The sequence below is a fragment of the Mus musculus genome, chromosome 6 (genome assembly GCF_000001635.26).
Source record: "Mus musculus strain C57BL/6J chromosome 6, GRCm38.p6 C57BL/6J".
NCBI lineage: Eukaryota > Metazoa > Chordata > Mammalia > Rodentia > Muridae > Mus > Mus musculus.
This window is the reverse complement of record NC_000072.6, coordinates 141,519,122-141,540,032: the sequence shown is the minus strand read 5'-3', so window position 1 is coordinate 141,540,032 and position 20,911 is coordinate 141,519,122. Positions and strand designations below refer to the sequence as shown.

Genomic DNA, 20,911 nt, shown 5'->3' with positions numbered 1-20,911 from the left:
CTTTACCCTGACAGGAGAGCAGCATGCTAAACACAGAGGTTTCCTTTGTTTGCCCGCAAATGAAGAGATCATGTTGGGTTGGCATCTTCCTTCAAATCAGACTCACCAAACCAAACCAGCACTGAATAGCAGTTAGCTTCACAGGTGGCAGTAAGTATTCATGCCACCCATGAACCCACAGCAGAAAATAAAAACAAGAATCATTTTAAGTTTTTTTAAAATAAAAGATAATGATTGTCCATCACCTATTCACTTAACACAAGAGGTATCTACCTACATTTACTAAACACCAACACTGTCTCCAAGTCAGAAAAAGAAAGAAATCAACTTTGCAACATCTTGAGGCATTAGGACATCAGAATTACAGACTTACCAGAACACTCACAGGCCACTTCTAGAGAATCTATAATATACATCATAGCTTTAGAGACATTTTCCCAGAAGGAATTCTTACTCTGGATTTCCCCTCTAGGTAATGAAGTTGGCTGGAAATTATTACACACACACACACACACACACACACACAGAGGAGACTGAAGCAGGAAGGCTGTGAATTTAAGGCTATCTGAGCTATCTACTAAGCTGAATATCTGACAAGCTAGAGCCACCTAGCACGATACCTACTTTCTGAAAACAAGACAAAATTATACTTTTTAAGACAAGGAGAAGGAGAGCCGCCATTGATGGGGAAGTTGGGGAAGATGGATGCTTTAGACTTACTTCTCCATGAAGAACTGGGGTACAGCAATGAGCATAGTTCCGAAGCCCATGACCAGGCATCCTGCTCCAATTATTTTTGGCCTGTGAAGTTTGGCACCAAAGTAGCTAACAAACGTTATGACCAGGAGATTCCCTTTGGGGGCAAGAAGAAGCATTCTTGGTCAGATTAGGGAGCCTAGGAAACAGCCCACAGCGAAAGCAAACAAATGATGTACACTGAGCAGAGCTTCACTTAAAAGAAGCCCCCTGTCATGTTGCTTGCTCCCCTGGGAGCCAAAGTAGCTGCTAATTCATGACTTTAATCACCTCATCCTTTTTTGTCAAAATATTCCAGTTACCATCCCTCTCCCATTTTGCTTTACCACGACTGACCATTTGTTCCTTTAAAAGCCTGTTATCAGAAAACTAGATTGTAGACAGAGGGCTGTAGAGATGGCTGCTTGGTGGAGAGAGCCTACTGCTCTTACAGAGGACAAGGTTTTGTTCCCAGCACCCAAACTGGGTAACTCCCTGCTCCCTGTAGCCCTGGCTGTAGGGGGTCTGACACCCTCCTCTGAACTTCAAGGACACCCACATTCGTATGCACACACCTACACACATAATTAAAACTTAAAAATAAATCTAAATTATATAAAGCTTCTTTGGGTTGATATTTAAATTTTTTTCATGACTTTGCAGCAAATTTCATTAGTTTCTTCATTAACTAATGCTTTGGATTAAAGCTTCCGTTAGTTTCCCAGTTTTTTTTTTTTTTGAAATATAGATCCTATATTATCTCTACAGCTAATATTCCCCAAAGAAAGGTATTACAAAAACAGGTGAATAACTCACTTTAAATGAAACAAAAAATTAGACCCACAATTACACAAATGATACTTTGTAATTGTTCAAAGACTTCTTTACAAAGAGACTCAATATAGAAAATTTGTCCCCACAAACAACTAACCCTCAAGGCACAAAAACCATGAATACAATATTTTTACAAGACAGCCATTTAAAAAGAATAACTGAAGAACATTGGTTTTAAAGTAGGAATTGCATAGTCCTAAAACAGTCTAATAAAACATCATGAAATAGGTTAGTATTTATTTGTACATGTTCGTGTGTGTGTGTGTGTGTGTGTGTGTGTGTGTGTGTGTGTGCGTGCACACGTGTGCTTGTGTGCACTCAAGTGCACTGATGCACATGTTGGAGGTCAGAGGTCACACTTGGGTGTCATCTCTCAGATGCTGTTTACCTTGTTTTACAAGATAAGGTCTCTACTCATCAGCCTTGGGTTTTCTTGGCTACCTACGCTGGCAGACCTATCTCCTGCTAGAATAAGAAAAGGTCCTATATCATACCTGATTGTTGTTGTTGTTGTTGTATTCAGGCATCAAACTCAGGTTGTGATGTTTACATGACACTACTGAGTGAACTGTCTCATGAGCTCTATGATTCAATGTGTCTTAAGGGAAAATTTCCCAGGCTTTGTTATATAAAAGACTCCCTAGGAGAAGCTGCAAAGGGAGATAAAAATTCTTGGCACATCCAGTTTCTGGTGCCACAGAACCATGGTCCAGTCAAGGAATTTGTGGTTGCAAGGTTAAATCAAATACAATGTTGCAGATTGTTATAGCACTACACCATGAGAAACCTGGGTTAGGGGCACATGTCTTGAGAACCTTTCACATCTTAGCTATAATCATTTGGGAAGTCTGGTTTGCAGGAACTCCCATCTAGATAAGAAGCAAACACTTCCCTATAGGCTGACTATGGGGGCTGATGGGTGGCCTGACTCTGACGCTGTTCTTGCTCTTTCCAAACAGCAGAATCATGTTTGCTTCCATCTGCAAGCAATCATCTGATTTACTACTGTTTGGACATACTGCCAGCGTTAGTCAATTGGAAAATGAGTGGTGAATTTTACAGCCTGAAGGATAATAAGAAGAATGTAGAAAACGTAGTTTAAAAAATGAGGTCTATGGGCTTGGCTCTTTGAAGAATTCAGCTCTTTAAAGTTTGCATATTACAGAAGCAATGCCTGAGAGTACTTCTTCGGCATTTGACTGGTGTAAGGACTAGGCTGGTCATGTCCTTCTGTTTGTGAGGCTGGCTTACATTTTATAGCAATACTTTTGCAGCCTATGTACTTTTTACCAAACCCTTACAATAAGGAACTGGTTTGAAGGGTGTTACTTGTTACATTAATGAATAATGCCATTTCACCACCACCCTATCTCCACAAGATTACGTTTCCTGTGCCTGCTATAATGGTAGCCTTTCTGAGTTCCCAGGAGAGATACATGGGAGAGATGCATGATTCAAAACATACAAAAAATGAATTGGAGCATCCGAGAAGAGGGCTCTGGGGCAAAGTGCTGGCTATGTTCAGATCCTCAACACCAACATATAAGCTGGTGAGAGGTTGGTGCCTGTAACCTCAGCACTAGCCTTGAGGAGGAAGTGTGGAGATTGGAAGAGTCCAAAGGCTTCCTGGCCAGCTGACCTGGATGTAAAGGTAAGCAACAGGTTCAGTGAGAGACCCTACCTAAAAAGATAAAGTGGATGGCAGTAAAGGAAGATGCTGAAAGTCTACCTCTGTTTTCCACAAATGCATGTCTACACAGTTCTTCTGTGTACATATATGCACATACACATGTATACACACATACCACACACACACACACACACACACACACACACACACTAAGTTGATTATGAAAACTCTTCCATACTTCACATAACCAATTAATAAAAAAATAACAGGTCCGTAGAGTTTAATAAAAGTTTTACCAAACTTGAAACTTTTTATGCACATACCTCCAAAATTTCAAATTTTAGAAAAGAAAGCAAATAACTGCAGTTACCTTTTGCACCAGAAACAAAAACTGAACAAGTTCCAGAGTAAGAAATGGCCATTGGAGGCCAAGTACAGTAGTGAATTTGAAGTTAAAGATCCCACTAGCAGAAGGACTAGTCAGTGCAGCCCGCCAAGTACAGCTTACTTCAGGACTGTGAGAATAGGAGCTAAGAAGAAATCTGTTAATTAAACCATCATATAACAGGTGGAAAACGACATTTTAGAAGAAATGTGTAGTGAAGCCCTCAGTGCAGCCAGACACTGAAGTATAAAAACTGCTGAGCCTCGCATGGTGGTACACACATTCAATCACAGCACTCTACAGGTAGAGGTAGACAGATCTCTATGAGTATGAGGTCAAATTGGTCTACACAGTGAATTCCATGCCAGTCAAGACCACAGGGCAAGACACCATGTCTCAAAAAATTCAAGCAATGAAAAGCAGAAAGAAGAAAGAGAAATGTGCTGAATAGATACATTTTTAAAATATGGTTACTAAAAACCATGTAAAACAAATTAATAACTAATTAATAATAATTTAAATATTTAAATAAAAATAATGCAATAGGTGAATTGCTGAATAGTGAAAATTTAAAAGCACTGTATTAAGTCAGATTCATGAGAAGGTTGTTCATTATCACCACTGCAATTCAGTATAGTCCCCAGGTCAACTGAGTAAGAAAAGAAAAAAATGGCACATTTAGATATTTTTTAAAAAATATGTGTGTGTGTATGTGTGTGTCTTCTATTCCAGTCATGTGATTTTTGCATTCAGAAAATGCTAGAATATCTATACATGATCAATTGAAATTAAAAGAATTTCAACCAAGTTTTTGAATGTATGTATTATCATATATAACTTTTTGTATATATATGTGGGGGTATGTAGTGTGTGTGTGTGTGTTTCCACACATGTTTGGGCACAAATGTATGTGGGAGTGAAGTGCACATGCGTGTGCATGTGTGTAGAGACCTGATGCTGGCATTGAGTATCTTTGTGGAGTTTCTGTCTTTTATAGTGAGGAAACCCAATAGAATGTTTATACTCCATCATTTTAAGTACCTCTAGCACTATGTTTATACATAGAAACCAAGAGTGAGAAAATTAAACTTGTTTGATGTATCATTTTTATTGGCATATCAACTTCCATGTCATAGCTCAGCTTCACTCAGTAGGCAGACATTTCCTATCAATATGCCTTTCTTCCCATAATGCAGTCTGTCACCTGATCTCACCCTTCCAAGGTCCTTCAGTTCAGGACTATCAATAGGGCAAGCATTAATTCTTGAAAGAAGGTCACACATAAGGAACTGGTATAATCAGGGTGATGATTTGAATAAAAACTGTCCCCATTGACCCATAGGGAGTGGCACTATTAGGAGGTATGTCTTTGTGGGAGTAGGTGTGGCTTAGCTGAAGGAAGTGGGTCACTTAGTGGTGGGTTTTCAGGTTCAAAATTCAAGCCTGGCCAGTGTGTTACTGTCACTTCTTGCTGCGTGAGGATCCAGATTTAGAACTCTGAGATACCTCTTCAGTGTCACATCTGCCTATATGTCCTGCCATTACAATAATGGACTAAACCTTTGAACTGTACCCAAGCCAGTGTTTTCCTTTATAAGAGTTGCCATTGTCATGGTGTCTCTTCACAGCAATTAAACCCTAACTAAGACAAATAGGGTATTTTAGAACTATGATGTGTTTCGGGTTATTGACTAACAACATTGATAACCTCTGGCAACAAGAAATGCAGACTTGCTTTGAGATATCTCAGCAGGTCAAGACACTTGTCCCCAAGTCGGATGACCTGAGTTCAATCCACAGGCCCCACATGGTAGGACATAAATGACTACCTCAAGGTATCCTCTAACGTCCACATGTGTACCATGGAACTCTTGTGTATGCACATGAAAATATACAGACTAACTAACTAGCTTAATTAATTAATTATAAATAAACAACTAATGTAATCTAAAACAAAAACAAGTAGAAACTTGGGCGCCTTCCTTATAGAATCGGCACCTGCACGTGAGCATTTCCCAGACATCTGAACAGCCACTAAAGTGTGATTCATACGGTTCCGGAACCTTTGGGAACCCATTTGCAGGAATGCCCCATGGACAAAAGCTGATGCCTTGTTTAGAACTCCAGTGGTTGGAATTTTGCGTTCAGAGCCAAATTATCTCAGGCCATCTTAATCCCCTTCGCATCTGTTTATCACCCACCTCTCTATGACATGACTTCTTTCTGACTATTGAGTAAATCCCTTTGAATATATGAATAGATCTCTAAAATTCAGCTGCTCAAAAGCTATCGCCATCAGATGGCCTCTGAGCCCAGTAGTAGAGGCTTCTCCCACTTTGCCATAACTACCAACCTGATGTTTACACCAAGATGTTGGAAAGAATGTTGATTTGCAGCTTTCTTTGTTCTTACACAATAAAATCTTCATGAAACAGTTACCAGATTAGAACAGGGTACATGTGGTAGCCTAATCTGTGCCCCTGAGCTATGGCCATACATTTTTTTTTGCCTCCAAAATAAACCACCTCCCATCCTTTTTGAAGTGAGGACTGCATTTTTGCAAAAGCCAGAAATTTTTATATGTTCATTGGTCTCACTTTCTCCATGACATCCCAAGTGAAAAATAAAATCAAAAAGCAAATTACAAAAAGAAGTTGAAGATGTAAATTCCACACACTACAGGTAAATCTGGCACTAAAACAGTTAAGAGACTTCTCTGCTGTTTTGTTTGTCCCAAATGACTTTGGTGACCACTAAGGGGTTATTTTATTAACTTTGAAAAAGCATTAAATGCCTCTCCTTTTTATTAACTCTGCTGACTAACTGGAACGACACTCTCTCCACTCTTTCAAATCAGTGACTAAAATCACTCTGTAAAGACAGAGGCCTAAGCAATTGCCAAACCAGAGATACCAAAGGGTAGAGGCTTTTCAGTCTGTTCTACTCCAGTGTTCCTGCTAATACAATCCCCCTTCTTTCCTTTCAGCAAATATGTGGAAAAATACATTGTCTACTTCATTGTTTTTAAGACTCTCTCTCTCTCTCTCTCTCTCTCTCTATATATATATATATATATATATGTGTGTGTGTGTGTGTGTGTGTGTATATATATATGACTACACTGTCACTCTCTTCAGACAGACCAGAGGAGAGCATCAGATCCCATTATAGATGGTCATGAGCCACCATGTGGTTGTTGGGAATTGAACTCAGGACCTCTGGAAGAGCAGTCAGTGCTCTTAACCACCAAGCCATCTCTTCAGCCCCCAAGCATCTACTTATTAAATATATGAACTCCATTTGTAGAGCCCCCCTGAATGCTCACAAATTCTCAGTTCTCCAAGAGGTACTTTCCACATATTCCAATCCAAAACACCAATCTTCACCTCATCTCCCCCTAAAGAAAGTCTCACCTCTGTTGGATAACTTACTTGTCTAAGCCTCAAGTAATGAATACTGGGGGCAGGAAATTTGTTTTTGCTTGTCTGCTCACTGAAAGAATAGATTTCTTTTATATCTCTACCCTTATAACATAAGGTCCTGGCAGATTAATCCAAACAGGATTTTGCAGGTTGCATCTCAGCAGACAATGATGGATGGCATTGAGCAGGCTCAGGAGAAAGACCTTGGGCTTAAAGAAAAAGTTTGGCTTCTGTAATACCTACCGATTTCAAAACTACCATCAATTATTCCCACCAGAGAGGAAGGGATCTCAAACCTTCTCTCTATCTGAGTCACGGTGCTCTTCAGATAGCCTTCTGCCAATGCTTTGGCAAAGTAAACAAACGACAGGGCACCCAAGAACACCTGGAAAGCACGAAAAGTTACACATAACCAGACTAGCTTGGCATAGCTCAGAAGTTTCTAAGGAAACAAAATTTGGAGCATCTTAGTAGGTCATCGCTTGATGAGTGGTCTTGGGAGGAACCGCAAGTGTGTTCCATTGATGGCTTGACCCAAGCACGGTTGGAGCTCAAATCAGCCCCAAGACCATGCAAAGACCCTCTCCTCTCCGCCACCCCCAACAACCCAAGTTACTTGGCAGTTGAAATGACTGTGGACTTGCATGTAAAATGTTCACAGGACTCCCCTACTCCTCCACAAAGGACATTAAAGGGAGTCTAGTGTTGGAAATAGCAGTGAGGGACAGGGGAAGAGCCATTGATGGGTAAGGAAATAAAAGAAGTGAAAATCACTACACCCAAGGACTTCCCTCAAGTCCTTGCCTATTTTGCATTTCGAAATCACAGTACAACAGTGGGAATTATTCTGAACTGAAATGTTCAGTCTACTTGAGTTGGTTTGTAGTTGTTAAATTTATTCTTAAATTTTCAGTGGTTCTTTGATACTTGGTTATAATTTAATACACATGTTTCAATTATATATGTAAAGCAGAATCCATGTGAATTCAGGTTCTCAGTTATTAAAATACAATGTTATTATGTTCTGTGGGTGTTATTTGGTATAGAGAAGGGGGGCTTGAGTTTCGCAGACACCTGTCTCTTTCTGTGTAACAAGCCAAGCCAAGTTTGCTTTCGGGAAAGGAAAACAGTGTGGAAATAATTAGTACAACCTACAGGACAGGGCAGTGCTTTTATAAATGTCTGGTTCTCTGTCTCCTCTGCTTATCTAGGAAGAGCTTTCAAGGGAGCCCAGGAGAGCCACGTAGCCTGCACAGGAGGCAAAAATAATTTCATCGCTTGATGAGTGGTCTTAGTAGTTTGCATTGAGAGCTTATTTTTAAAAAAGAAAAAAGAAAAGAAAAGAAAGAAAGTAATTTCCTCACGTAGCTTCATTTGTCAGGAAGGAAGGTCGAGCTGTAAACGACACCCAACCCTCTACCTTGAGTTTTCCACAGCATGGCCGCGCTTCCTCTGTGGACGGATATCCGACTGTAAAGGATGGCCCTCCGGCAGGTTGCGCTGAATTTTTGTGGAACAAATGGGCATTTTCTTTGGATGAGGTGTCCATCATGAGAATGTTTCTTATCCCAGCCTGTCAAAGTTGATTTTAAAAGGAAACAGCAATTTATTTCTGATCTGCATGATTTAGAGACGTTTCCGTTTCACAGAAGACTATAGTTCTATAGGTATAATTTAAAGCATCACTATCTTCTCTTACTACCGTAAGTTTGGCAACATTTTTCAATTAAAATCAGACAGGATATTTGATTAACGAATCCTGCCATCGAGACCCTACAGCCAGCATTCTTTCTCAATCTTTTCACTTTGGGCCTCATTATAGCAAAGAATAAATTTCCATGTTGCCTTTGGAATAAATAACGAGGCAGAATTTTGCTGACTTTGTGGTCTTGCCAGATTAAACTGGGCACAAGCAGGAAGGGGAAGAGAAATCCAACCTCTTGAATATTGATTCATTAGAATTAAGGCTTCCAAGACATGAATAGCAGAGGTTGACACCATCACAGATTCCCAAAGCACCTTAGCATTCCTCTGGCACCCAAATAAAGTTTAAAATGAAGCAAAAAGGAAGAGGTCCACTTTGTGTGCCGTTTGGCTAATGGGGAAGGAATGTGGACGATAAACGTCCGGTGCCTAGATTGAATTCAGATGAAAGGACAGGCTGTAGTTTGCCTTAGAGGAAGGAAAACTCTTCGCATGCTTAATTCCCACCCTCCTCTCGCTCTCTTCCTCCTGACCGAACTCTTAACAGTTTTGTATAGTCTGACCCTATTTGTCCCTATTCACATTAATATTTACACATCCTGTGCTACAGGTTGTTGGGCATTTACACGAAGCAGAGTTTGTCTAATAATTTAATGCAGGCCACAGGACTCAAAAATTAAAACTACTGTCCAACCCATTGGTTACAAGATTCCCCACTTGTACACTAAAAGGGATATCTTCCAATACTCCTTACTCTGACTAGAGACATAATATTTGGAGTAAATTTTCAAGCATGTGGTAGAATTTAAAATTGTTCTGCTCATGTTTATGATGTCTTTATTCTTTATTTTATGGGAAATGAATGAGGCTTAAAAGAGAGGGTAAGGAAGTTTTTTTTTAATACTATAAGAGTATCTGATCTTATAAACACAAGTTTTTAAAAATGAGCAAATAAAAGGGAGTGAAAGAACAAAAAATTCAAAGCAATTAAATTAGTCAACATAACTCCCAATCAAAAGATGAGGAATATGGGTAAAACTTAAAATTTTATCTGTCTTGTTGATTTTCTCAAAGAACCACCTCTTGGTTTTGTCGATTCTTTGTATTGTTCTCTTTGTTTCTAATTGGTTAGCCCTGAGTTTGACTATTTCCTACTGCCTACTCCTCTTTCTTTTTATTCTGGAACTTTCAGGTGTGCTGAAAATCTCTCCAGTATCTTTATGAAAGCACTCTATGCTATGACTGCTTTCTTTGTGTCCCATAAGCTTGAGTATGCTGTGCCTTCATTTTCATTGATCTATAAAGCCTTTACTTTTTTTTATTTCTTCCCTGACCAAGTTATCATTGAGTGGAGAGTTGTTCAGTTTCCATGAGTATGTGGACTTTCTTTTCTGTTGTTGGTGAAGTCTTGCTGTAGTTGGTGGTGATCTGATAGAATGCAAGGGGTTATTTCAATCTTCTTGTATCTCTTGAGGCTGCTTTTGTTTCTGATTATATGGTCAATTTTGGAGAAGTTTCCATGAGAAGATATATTCTTTGGGGGGGTGAAATGTTCTGTAGATATCTGTTAAATCCATTTAGTTCATAACACCAGTTAGTTTCATTATGTCTCTGTTTAGTTTCTTGTTTCAGTGACCTGTCCATTGGTGAGAGTGGGGTGTTATTTGTGGGGGTCCAATGTGTGTTTTGAGGCTCAGTAAAGTTACTTTTACAAATGTTGGTGCCCTTGCATTTGGGGCAGAATTGTAGAGGGGAGGAGGATGTTCAGAATTGTAGAGGGGAGGAGGAAGGAACAGTGGTCAGGATCAGGTATGGCAAGAGACAGAAGAGAAGCCCAGAGAGCCAGGGGACTGTATGGAAAATGTAGCTCCTGGGGTTGGGGGTTGGGGCCTGGGGGTTAGGGTGAATCTCTAGGAAGTCCCAGAGACCTAGGCTGGGGGAGCCTCCCAGGACTCAATGTGAGTGGCCTTGGCTGAAATGTCCAACAATGGGTAAATGGAACCTGAAAAGACCACCTCTAATAGTTAGATAGGGCTCCCAGTGGAGGGATGGGGACACCAACCCACCTATAAAACTTGTGACCCAAAATTGTTCCTGTCTAAAAGAAATGAAGGGACAAAAATGGAGCAGAGACCGAAGAAATGGCCGACCAGTGACTGGCCCAGTTTAGGATCCATCCCATAGTTGGGCACCACACCACCTATGACACTATTACTGATGCTTTGTTTTGCTTGCAGATAGGAGCCTAGCATGACTGTCCTCTGAGAGTCAGCTAGCAGCTGACAGACAGATGCAGATACTCACAGTCAGGCATTGGCCTGAGGTCAGGGACCCCAATATACAAGTTAAGGGGAGGATTGGAGGAACTGAAGAGGCTGGGAACCCCACAGGAAAACCAATAGTGTCAACTAACCTGGACCCCTGGGAGCTCCCAGAGATTGAGCCACCAGCCAAAGAGTGTACACAGGCTGGTCTGAGGCCAGCCAGCACATATACAGCAGAGGATTGCCTTGTCTGGCCTCAGTGGGGGAGGATGCACCTAATCCTATAGAGACTTGATGCCTAGGGACACCCTCTCAGAGGTGAAGGGGACAGGGTATGGGGAAAAACTTTGCAAGGAGGGACTCAGAGGGGGCAACATTTGGGATGTAAATAAATAAAATAATTAACAAAAAATGAAGAGAGCATTTACAAGAAAAAACAAAGTGTAATATAAAAAAAGAACAACAGAAAAATAAAGACACTTAGTAATACCAAAATCATGTATAAAATATACAGATAAGTGTAAAATGTTGACAAAATGAAGAACTTTTAAGTAAATAATATGTGTATTGACATAGTCCAGAAGAGAAAAACAGACAATGAGGAGGAGAGCTTTCAAACCATACACCAAAGCAAAGGCGCTAAGGACAAATGAAATGGCAAGACTGCTTTATCATGGGGTCCCTTTTAAGGAAAGCAAGCTGAGAATAAAATGGATTCACTGTCACTGTTTATTGATGCACACTAAAGAAACCTTCATTATAAAATCTCCCACCCCCCCCCAAAAAAAGAAAAAGAAAATCTCCCAAGGACAGCAAAAAAGAAGAAACTTCAGAACAAACCTATAGATTATAAACTACCACCCAATACTATCAAATTCAAATCAACGGCTCAATACTTCAAATTTAAATTACTCTAAAAAAGTAGCGATTGATTAATATTGCTAATTGATATCATTCAACATCTATTTCTAATAGAAAAGAATCATGAACAATAACAATAATAAAACAGCAGTAACAGAAACAAAATCAGAACTCTAAGAAAAACTGTTACTGGTCAGTGATACAAACTATACATACACTAAGTTCCTAAGACTGGTTTTTCAAAATAATGCTTTCCAGAACAATGAAAATGCTATTTGAGAAACACAGGCTTCTGCAGTGTTCAGTAGCTTTTCCAACAAGTCTACCTGGTACCTGAAGTTGAACATCTAGGAGGAGTCATTGCTTAGGATGAAAAATATCCAAATAGCCAAATGATCTAGATGGACAGCAAATTATGGTGATGCATCACAATGAAATCTTAGAAGCCACTGAAAGGTAAGGTGAAGAAGGAAATATAGTTATAGAAATCAAACAGAGAAGAGTTGATTTTTATAACAGTGCAAGGAACAGTATCTGTAAGAAATGAACTTAGATGCAGAGAATCAAAGTTTCAATAACCTTAAAAATATCACTACATAAAGTAGATAGACCAGAAAGATTTTTTAAAGCAACAACAATAATAGTAAATTTATACTTTAAAATGTGCTCCTTTTTTCTAAGAAGATTTGTTTCAAGGAAATATTGGGGGGGGGGGAATGCCGAAGACAAATGATAGGAGGATCATATGTGTACAACGTATGCCTTTTCCTTCATGCAGAGCTTGGACAGTGGTTTTAGTTGGTGTTTTGCATAGTCACACAATCAGAGCTCCTTATTGTATAAGCCGGCCTTCTCAAGGCTGGTGATTTTTTTTTTAAAGCTGTCATGTCTGACTCAATACAATAATGTCATCTTAAATTTTTGCCCCTTATTTGAATACTATAGCTACAATCAAATTAATTTGTTAAATTGTTATATTCAGAATAAATATGGATATAACATTGGTTGTCCACCTGCAAGCTTTCTAACAGTTTACTGTAGCTTGATGCTTAGCCAGTTTTACATTAGGAATTCAACATACATGATACAGGGATGAGGGTACTCAGCCGCATTAACAACTTGGAAAAAAAGAAAGAAGCAAATGGCGATGTTACAGTGAATTCTCAGGTGAACTTTCCAGTTATGAAAACATGTATTTTGCATTTGTAAATATTTTAACTGTTTTTATTAAGGCATGGACTAAACTATTCTTTGACACCTGTTGGGTAGAGTGAAAATTTAAAGCCATAATGGTAAAGGATGGCATACTGATTGTAAAATAAACAAATGATAATAATAATAATAATTTTTATGTCTCTTTCATAATATAATTTTTCTAACTGCAATAAAGCCACCGAACTTATATATTCCTGTCCTATTAAGCCCATGTTTCATTAGTAGTACACCTTATAATATTTAATTTACATTTTCTTTCTAATGTGCTTGTCTGCATGTGTCAGTATAAGTCCTAGATGGTGATTCTAGACTGACGGTTAAATAAAGTTCCTAACACGGCTTTCAGTCGGAAAATAAAAAAATGTGATCCTTGCTGAGCAGTGGTGGCGCACGCCTTAAATCCCAGCACTTGGGAGGCAGAGGCAGGCACAGGCGGATCTCTGAGTTCGAGGCCAACCTGGTCTACAGCGTGAGTTCCAGGACAGCCAGGGCTACACAGAGAAACCCTGCCTTGAAAAAACAAAACAAAACAAAACCATAATCCTTTACAAAAATGATATAATTAAATTTGACCTGTTAAGGGGTTATTGATACACTGTTTCCTGTTCAACATGATTTTAAAGCTCTTAACTAGAATATGCAAATAAGTGTTCAATAATGTCATACATCACTCTAACTAAAGCTTTCTTTAAAAGAGCAAATGGCTTGACTATAAGATGTGTGCGCCATACAGTAGCAATGCTAAAAACAATAATTCAAAATTTTGAGATGTTTCAGTATGCTATTTTCTTGTATTTGGAGATGTTACATAATCATTCTAATGGGAACAATGGTCAGGTATCCTGGTCTGGGTTGATGTTGTGATCTGGCAAAGTAACACTTAAAAAATTGACACTGCATAGTTTTGCAGAAACTGAACTGCATTTTAATGCCTAATATGCAAATCAGCATGCCCGCAATATGCTTCAAGGAGGCTCCAGCTGGTGGTTATTGTGAGTCTCTCATTGCCTTGAAAGGATAGGAAGAAATGTTCAATGACATGAATGGGTAGACATCCATGGTCAAAGCCAGAGCCCACTTCTCCTCATCTGCATTTGCATAGAAGGACTAGAGCACAGTTTGGATATATCCTTTATCTCTTGGTTCACTTGATTCTATTTTTCCAAAAATTAAAGATAAGTAATAAAAAGACAGATGATAAAGTTTTCATTCAATATTTTAGGTTAAGGTATAACAGATTTTAAAAAGAACAAGCCAAGCTTTTATTTTATTTTTTTTTTATAAAAAGCTGAATTCTCTGTTTACATGGATTGGTTTCAGAATCTAGTCTTTAAAGGAGCACAGGTGGCTAAGATAGGTTAAGTTGAGTCACACAGATGCACATAGGCCCTGTGCTCTGAACCAGTGAGGAAGATGCAGCCAATCTGCATGGGCTGTAAAGAGGCCCAGAGAGGAACCCATGATCAGTTTCCCTTCTTGAACATCTCTGCACCAGCAAAGTGTTCTGACTCTGGGAGTCTTCTCTTCCAGGGGTCTTAAAAATAACCTGGGGTTTTTTTCATGAGAAGCAATGTGTCTTACACAGAATTCCAATCTCCCACCCCTAACTACAAATAATTTTAGTATCAAACTCACATATCATAAACACCACCTCTATTCAGTGTGATATATGCATATATTGTAACCTTTAAAATAATCCCAAAACTTCAACATCATCATCTTGACTTATAAAATCATTTAGTTCACAGATGTTAAGCAATCTAACAGAAACTACCCAACTAGTAAGTAACAAAGCCTAAATCTGAAAGCAGATCTGAGTTTACCTGTCATCTTTAATCAGAATCCTCTCCTATTTCACCCAGCTAACAAGGGAAGCCATTGGCTTTTACTGAAGTAGCATAGATAAGCTAAAGCCTTGCAGAAATTAGTGTCAAATTATCAACATCTGTCCTGGGAGAACAAGGCATATTGCTCACACAAATAAAAGCAGATGATTAGATAGATAGATTAGATGGATGGCTAGATAGATAGATAGATAGATAGATAGATAGATAGATAGATAGATACATAGATAGATAGATAGATAGATACATAGATACATAGATACATAGATACATAGATAGACACATAGATAGATACATAGATAGATACATAGATAGATACATAGATACATAGATACATAGATACATAGATACATAGATAGACAGATAGACAGATAAACAAGAAAAGCCAAATCCTACCTGGAGGTAGAAGTCAAAGCTGTCCAGTTCCTTTCAGAATGTTCGCAAGGGTCTGGATCACAGAGCACAGTCTGAAACAGGAAACTGAGGCAGCACCCCACAGAAGTTGTGAACAGTTCTGGCAAGTCAAGAGAGCTGGTGGGCACAGACAGGGCAGATTAGAGGAAAGAAAAGACCAAGGGTCTGATCTCACCCCTGAGCAGTCTTTCTCTTTCGTCTTTCCAGTTGGCCTCTTTTTTTCTGGCAGTCTGCAGGGAATTGGGCACCCTGGCAAGGGCACTGCCCTGCATCTCAGCTCCCAGGGCACAGAAAGAGCTGGAGCCTTTGAGCCATTTCTTTGCAATTTGCAGCAAGTTTAAGGCCACACGTGATAAAGCTTTGTTTATAGAGGAACAAGGAAAATAAAAAAAAAAAAAAAGAAAAGACCATTTGTGATTTTTACTTGCTGATCCCAGAAAACACCATTCCACAGGGGGTTGGGGGGGTGAGGAAACAGAAGCCAGGGCAGGGAAGGAAGTTAGTAACAAAGACCCCCTCCCCTTCTCCTTCCAATCAGTCTTCCAGCCAGCCAGTCCTAAGGGACATCAAGGGGCCAGGCTTGTTGTGTTGTATTTATTTGTTTGCTATTATTTTTTTAAAAAAATATCTTGGGCCAGTTCCCTGCTTTGTTTCCCTCACCATTGGGCTTCTAGAATCTGCAGGAATACTTTCAGGTCAGGATCAAAGCTCTGCAGGATCCTTCCAGGGGGAGTTCACTTTCAAAGCAAAAAAATCAATAGCTCCATCCACACACCCTATGAGCCTTGAAATTTGACAAAATAGCAATTGGATTTTTTGGCATTCAGTTACTTACACTACCTAAGCCTAAGGAAAGAGAAAGCTTTGCTCTGAGAAAAAATTCAAACCAAACCTCTTCCCAAGAGAATGATTTTAGAGGATTTGAGAAATACTGATTTTTTTTTCCCATTTTGATTCCACCAGTAAGTAAATTTGTCACCAGGATTCTCCAAGGTTCAACTTAGTCTTCCAGGGCTGTGACTCTGAGCAGGGCACCTAATCTCAAAATGTTCTGCTATTGAGCTATGTATTTGTTATTCAGAATGAGATTTCCATGGAATATCCAAAGATTAAATGATGTCATATCTACTCCGAACAAAAATCCAAAATGAGCAGACAGTGGCGCCTTTATCACAGATGTAACTTCAGCTGCCACAATGGTTACGATGAGTAGCCAGTTGTTTTCAATTTTACTTTTGCTTTTATGTATATGTGTTTCTATAAGTTTATTTGCACCACATGCATATATAACTGCCTAGTCCAGAAATGGTGTTGGATCCCCAGAAACTGGAGTCCTAAGTGGTTGTGAGCTGCTCTACGGGTACTGAACTACAACCTTCTATGGGAGCAGCCACTGCTCTTAACCACTGAGCCATCTCCATAGCCCTATTAGCCAACATTTTCATGAGTACATTTTACTGCAAAAGATAAAAGAAGAAGGAAAGAAACTTGGGCTTATCTTAAACCTTACAAAAAAGCAATGGGCTAGGAGTGGTGCTGCACTTAACCCCACCACTGAAGAGGAAACAGTAGATTTAGCTCCGTGAGTTCAAAGCCAGCCCAAGACTGTCTTAACAAAACAAAACAGAACAAAACAGAACAAAACAAAACAAAACAAAACAAAACAAAACAAAACAAAACAAAACGGAAGCACTTGTATGTAGACTCTTGTAAGACCAAGAACATTATTTTAGCAGTCAAGCTGGGACTGCCTTGCCTTCAGAAGCAGGGATCAAACATCTTTGTGTTAAATTTTTCAATATGTCCACAAGTGGTGATTGACTATCAAAGGGGGAAGGGTGCATATCAACCAAAATGACAAAGGACTTGTTTATCTTTACCAAAACAAACCAAACAAAACTTAGTTCTCCCATTTGAGTGTACTTTGAACTATTACAGTGTTTTTCAAATCAGTCTCTAACACAACTCCTTTCCTTGCACAATCCACAGTCAACATGAGTACACGTAGCTAACATTTACACATTCCTTACAGCCTCTGGAACACAGCCTTGTACGGATTGTATACTACATTGCTGTCATTCTCACCTCCAAATTCTAAATCCCCACTCCTTAAACTGTGCACTTAACCCCCAAATGGGGTTGCCTACCTAAATAAGGGGGTTACAAAAATGTGTCAAGAGTACAAAGTTTCTAGATGTGTAACAGAGTTAATACAAAATCAAATGGGTACGAAATCTGAGGTGTTTCTGGTAGAGTTCAGCTGTGGTGAATCGTGAGACTCCACCGAAGGCTGGGCTCTGAACACACCACACATCCACTTGGCCTTGAATATGCCTGTGTGGCTCACAGTGCCCACAAACAGTGTCTGAAACACAGGCTCAGATTCCAGGCAATTTCATGGTATTCATTTGCAGGGTCTTAACTGCGGAGCTAAGTTTTCTGCCTTTTGTATGTATGTATGTATGTATGTATGTATGTATGTATGTATGTATGTATGTATGTAAGTATTTATTTATTTATTTATTTATTTTTGATTTAATAAAGTTTTATCTTCCCAAATGCTCAGCTGATTGAACCTATTCATATATCCTCATCAGCAGCTGGTGTCTCAATCCTTTATGTTTCTGGTGTAAATTACTTGGGCTGTGTGCTTAGGCTGTCTGTCCTGGCCAACGAACAGCCAATCTTCAGTAGCCCTAAGACCACAGTAAGAGAAATGAGCTTACAGTTGGGAACATCCTTACAGAGTTTTTTGTATGTAGGTTTGTCAAACAGGACAAGATTGTTGAAGTTGTTCCAAACTTTGCCTTTGGACCACTTCCTTTTGACCTTGTCACTAGACTTATATACTGAGTCTTTGTCTTCTTTGGCCAACTTTCTTGCATCTTTCTTCTTGTTGTCCTTGGGCTCAGAGGGTGACAGAGACTGTACCCTCACTAAGATGTCAGAAGTGGGGAAAATTTTCTGCTCTCATAGAAGCAAAGTGGTTTAATTATAAAACAAACAAACAAACAAACAAGAATTTCAATGCTTTCCTGATGTCACTCTTCGACCTACATCAAATTAGCCTATACATCTATTATATTATATTAAAATGTTTGATTCAACAATTTATGTTTGAGTTGCTAACTTGAATTTTATTTTTTAAAATTCTTCAGTTAATCTTAGTTTGAGATTAGGACAGAATTTCCAATAATTTCTGAAATGGCCCTAAGCATATTTCTGCCATTTTGTATCATATATTTTTATAAAATCTTATTATCAGCATTGATGTTTAAAAACTCAAAGTTTGAATCAGCTCCGGAAATTATTTAATATGCTTTCCACCCAGCAATATCAAATATTTAGCCAAAACTTATTTTTTATGTAAAACAAGTATCTCATTAGTATGCAAGATTGCTTTAATCTTTATGTTTGATAAAACTGTATTTATATCAAAGGGTTACTTTGAAATAAATTTCTTTATGGCTTAATAATTAAATTTATTTGATACATCTGTGTCATGTAAAATGTCCTAGGAAAACAAGTATAAAGTAGAAAAATTTAAGACACTTTGCCTTAGGTAGGTCAAAGGTCAACAAAGAGTTATAGCATCTCTGTCACAGCCACTGAACTCTGTCAGTGTGCTGAGAACCCGACCATGGAATGACCATGGAAGTGACCCTAGGGCTGCAGTGACAGAGGGCATGACCCTTACTCTGTCTCTGTCTCTGCCTCTCTCGCTCCCTCTCTCCCTCACTCCTCTCTCTCTCCCTTTCTCTCTCTCCTCTCTCCTCTCTCTCTCTCTCCCTCCCTCCCTCCCCCCTCTCTCCCTCTGTTTCTCTCTGTGTGTGCATGTGTGTATGTATGTCTTAATGTTACCATTGCTTTGATGAAACATGATGACCAAGACAACTTTGGGAACAAAGGTTTATTTGGCTCACATTTCCATATCACAGTTTATCTTCAAAGAGGTCAGGACAAGATAAGAACCTGGAAGCAGGGGGCTGATGCAGAGGCCATGGAAGGTGTTGCTTAGTGGCTTGCTCCCCAAGACTTGCTTAGCCTGCTTTCTTATAGAGCCCAGGACCACCAGCCCAGGGGAGACACCACCTACAATGGGCTGGGCTTTCCAATATCAATTGCCAGTTAAAAACATGCCCTAGAGCTGGATGTTATGGACGAATTTTCTTAACGAAGGTACCTGCTTTTCAGATGACTCTAGCCTGTGTCAAGTTGACATAAAACAATCCAGAACAGTGTTTTCAAGGAATGGGTAGGACTAAGCTTATCTCAGAACAGTAGAGGAAGAAACTTCCTTGTCTTTTCTACTTCCTGGGGTCAGCTGAGGATCTTTGGCTTTTTGTGGTCAGTTGGAGTCTTGGAGGTAATTTCTGCCTCTGTTATTGATATGGGAATTTCAGAGTGTCTTTGAAAACAGAGGAGCCTTCTTGACTTGTGTATTTTCTTAGGGAAATAGGGTCCTAGAAACTTTATGGCTACCAAAGCCACTGGAAGTCAGTGGTTTTGAGTGTGTTTTGTGAATCTGAAAAAATGGAATTCATAGATCACAGAAGCTGAGTTTTACAGATGTATCTTATTAGAAGTATCTTAAGAGAGAGAATGAAGGCAGAGCTCCTATATAGCTGAAGAGGTCCCTGGAATGAATGGATCAGAGACAATGGGTGTTCCAGGTAAATTGCTTTGGAGTTAATAAGGTTTTAGTGGGTAGAGGAAGATGAAGTAGAGATGAATTGGTTCTGGTTGGTCCAGTTTCCATTTTAGGTGTGGAAGTAACTAATAGTTTCAGGACAACTCTCAGTATAAATTCTAGGAAGCATAGAGGTCAGGAAACACCTCACTCCATTCTGGTACCTTCAGTCTCTGGCCCCAGCAGAACCAGAGGTGTTTTTGAGTTAGATGCGTCTAGCATTTTGACCTCTGGCGTGAAAAAGGCTGCAGACACACTCCAGGGCATTTCCAGCTTTGAGACAAGAAACTAATCACACTTTGGGGTCCTTTTACTCTAAAATGCTTAGTCAAGCTCTATCACCTGTTATCAGTATCATATGACCATGGTGTTTCCTAAAATTCTTCCTTCTTTTCTGGAAACTCTACTGAGATCGTTGGAAATTTCCAACTTGATTTAACCTGCTAAATCTCTCTTCCCAAGGGAGGGTGCACTCAGAGATACAGAGGATTAGAATCACAGCACCGAATTCCAAAGAAGCAGTTGCAGTTTCTCCTGGAACACCCATTGTCTCATGCCTATCCAGACCTCGGTAGCTGCCTGTGCTTGGTACCCACTGCTTCCTAGATGCTCTTACTCCCCATCCCTCTTTCTGTTTGTTGTTCTTTCTTGGCAAATTTCACGGACTTGAATCCAACTTTCCGTTTATTCCACTTTTATACCCACACTCTTGAAAATGGAGAACCATTCATTAACATGCCCTCAGGGTTGATTTTGTATTTATCATCACTAATTTAACTGGACAGCAGATGAATTGTTGGATGCAATACACTTTAATGATCCAATCATCTCCCCTCTTTCTTAAACAACTTCTCTAATCTTTTCCCCTAGCCCCAAACTTCAGCTAGTGGCCTAATTGAGGGCATTCACTGAT

At 39.4% G+C, this 20,911-nt stretch overlaps 1 protein-coding gene and 1 pseudogene across 3 annotated transcripts in view; both read right to left on the bottom strand.

Moving 5' to 3' along the window:
- Nucleotides 1-15,679, bottom strand: part of Slco1c1 (solute carrier organic anion transporter family, member 1c1) — a 45,824-nt gene extending 30,145 nt beyond the window's left edge. For all 3 annotated transcript variants that reach the window (NR_149743.1, NM_021471.3, NM_001177772.2), the window contains exons 1-4: nt 15,291-15,679; nt 8,427-8,579; nt 7,250-7,391; nt 721-853 (exon numbers count right to left, since the gene is read on the bottom strand). Coding sequence is in view for 2 of the 3 variants with exons in the window: in NM_021471.3 (NP_067446.1) it covers nt 721-853; nt 7,250-7,391; nt 8,427-8,555 (404 nt within the window). In the remaining variant the exon portion in view is untranslated. The remainder of the gene's footprint in view (nt 1-720; nt 854-7,249; nt 7,392-8,426; nt 8,580-15,290) is intronic.
- A 2,209-nt stretch (nt 15,680-17,888) lies between these two features.
- Gm52854 lies at nt 17,889-20,220 on the bottom strand (annotated as a pseudogene).
- Nucleotides 20,221-20,911: the final 691 nt, after the last annotated feature.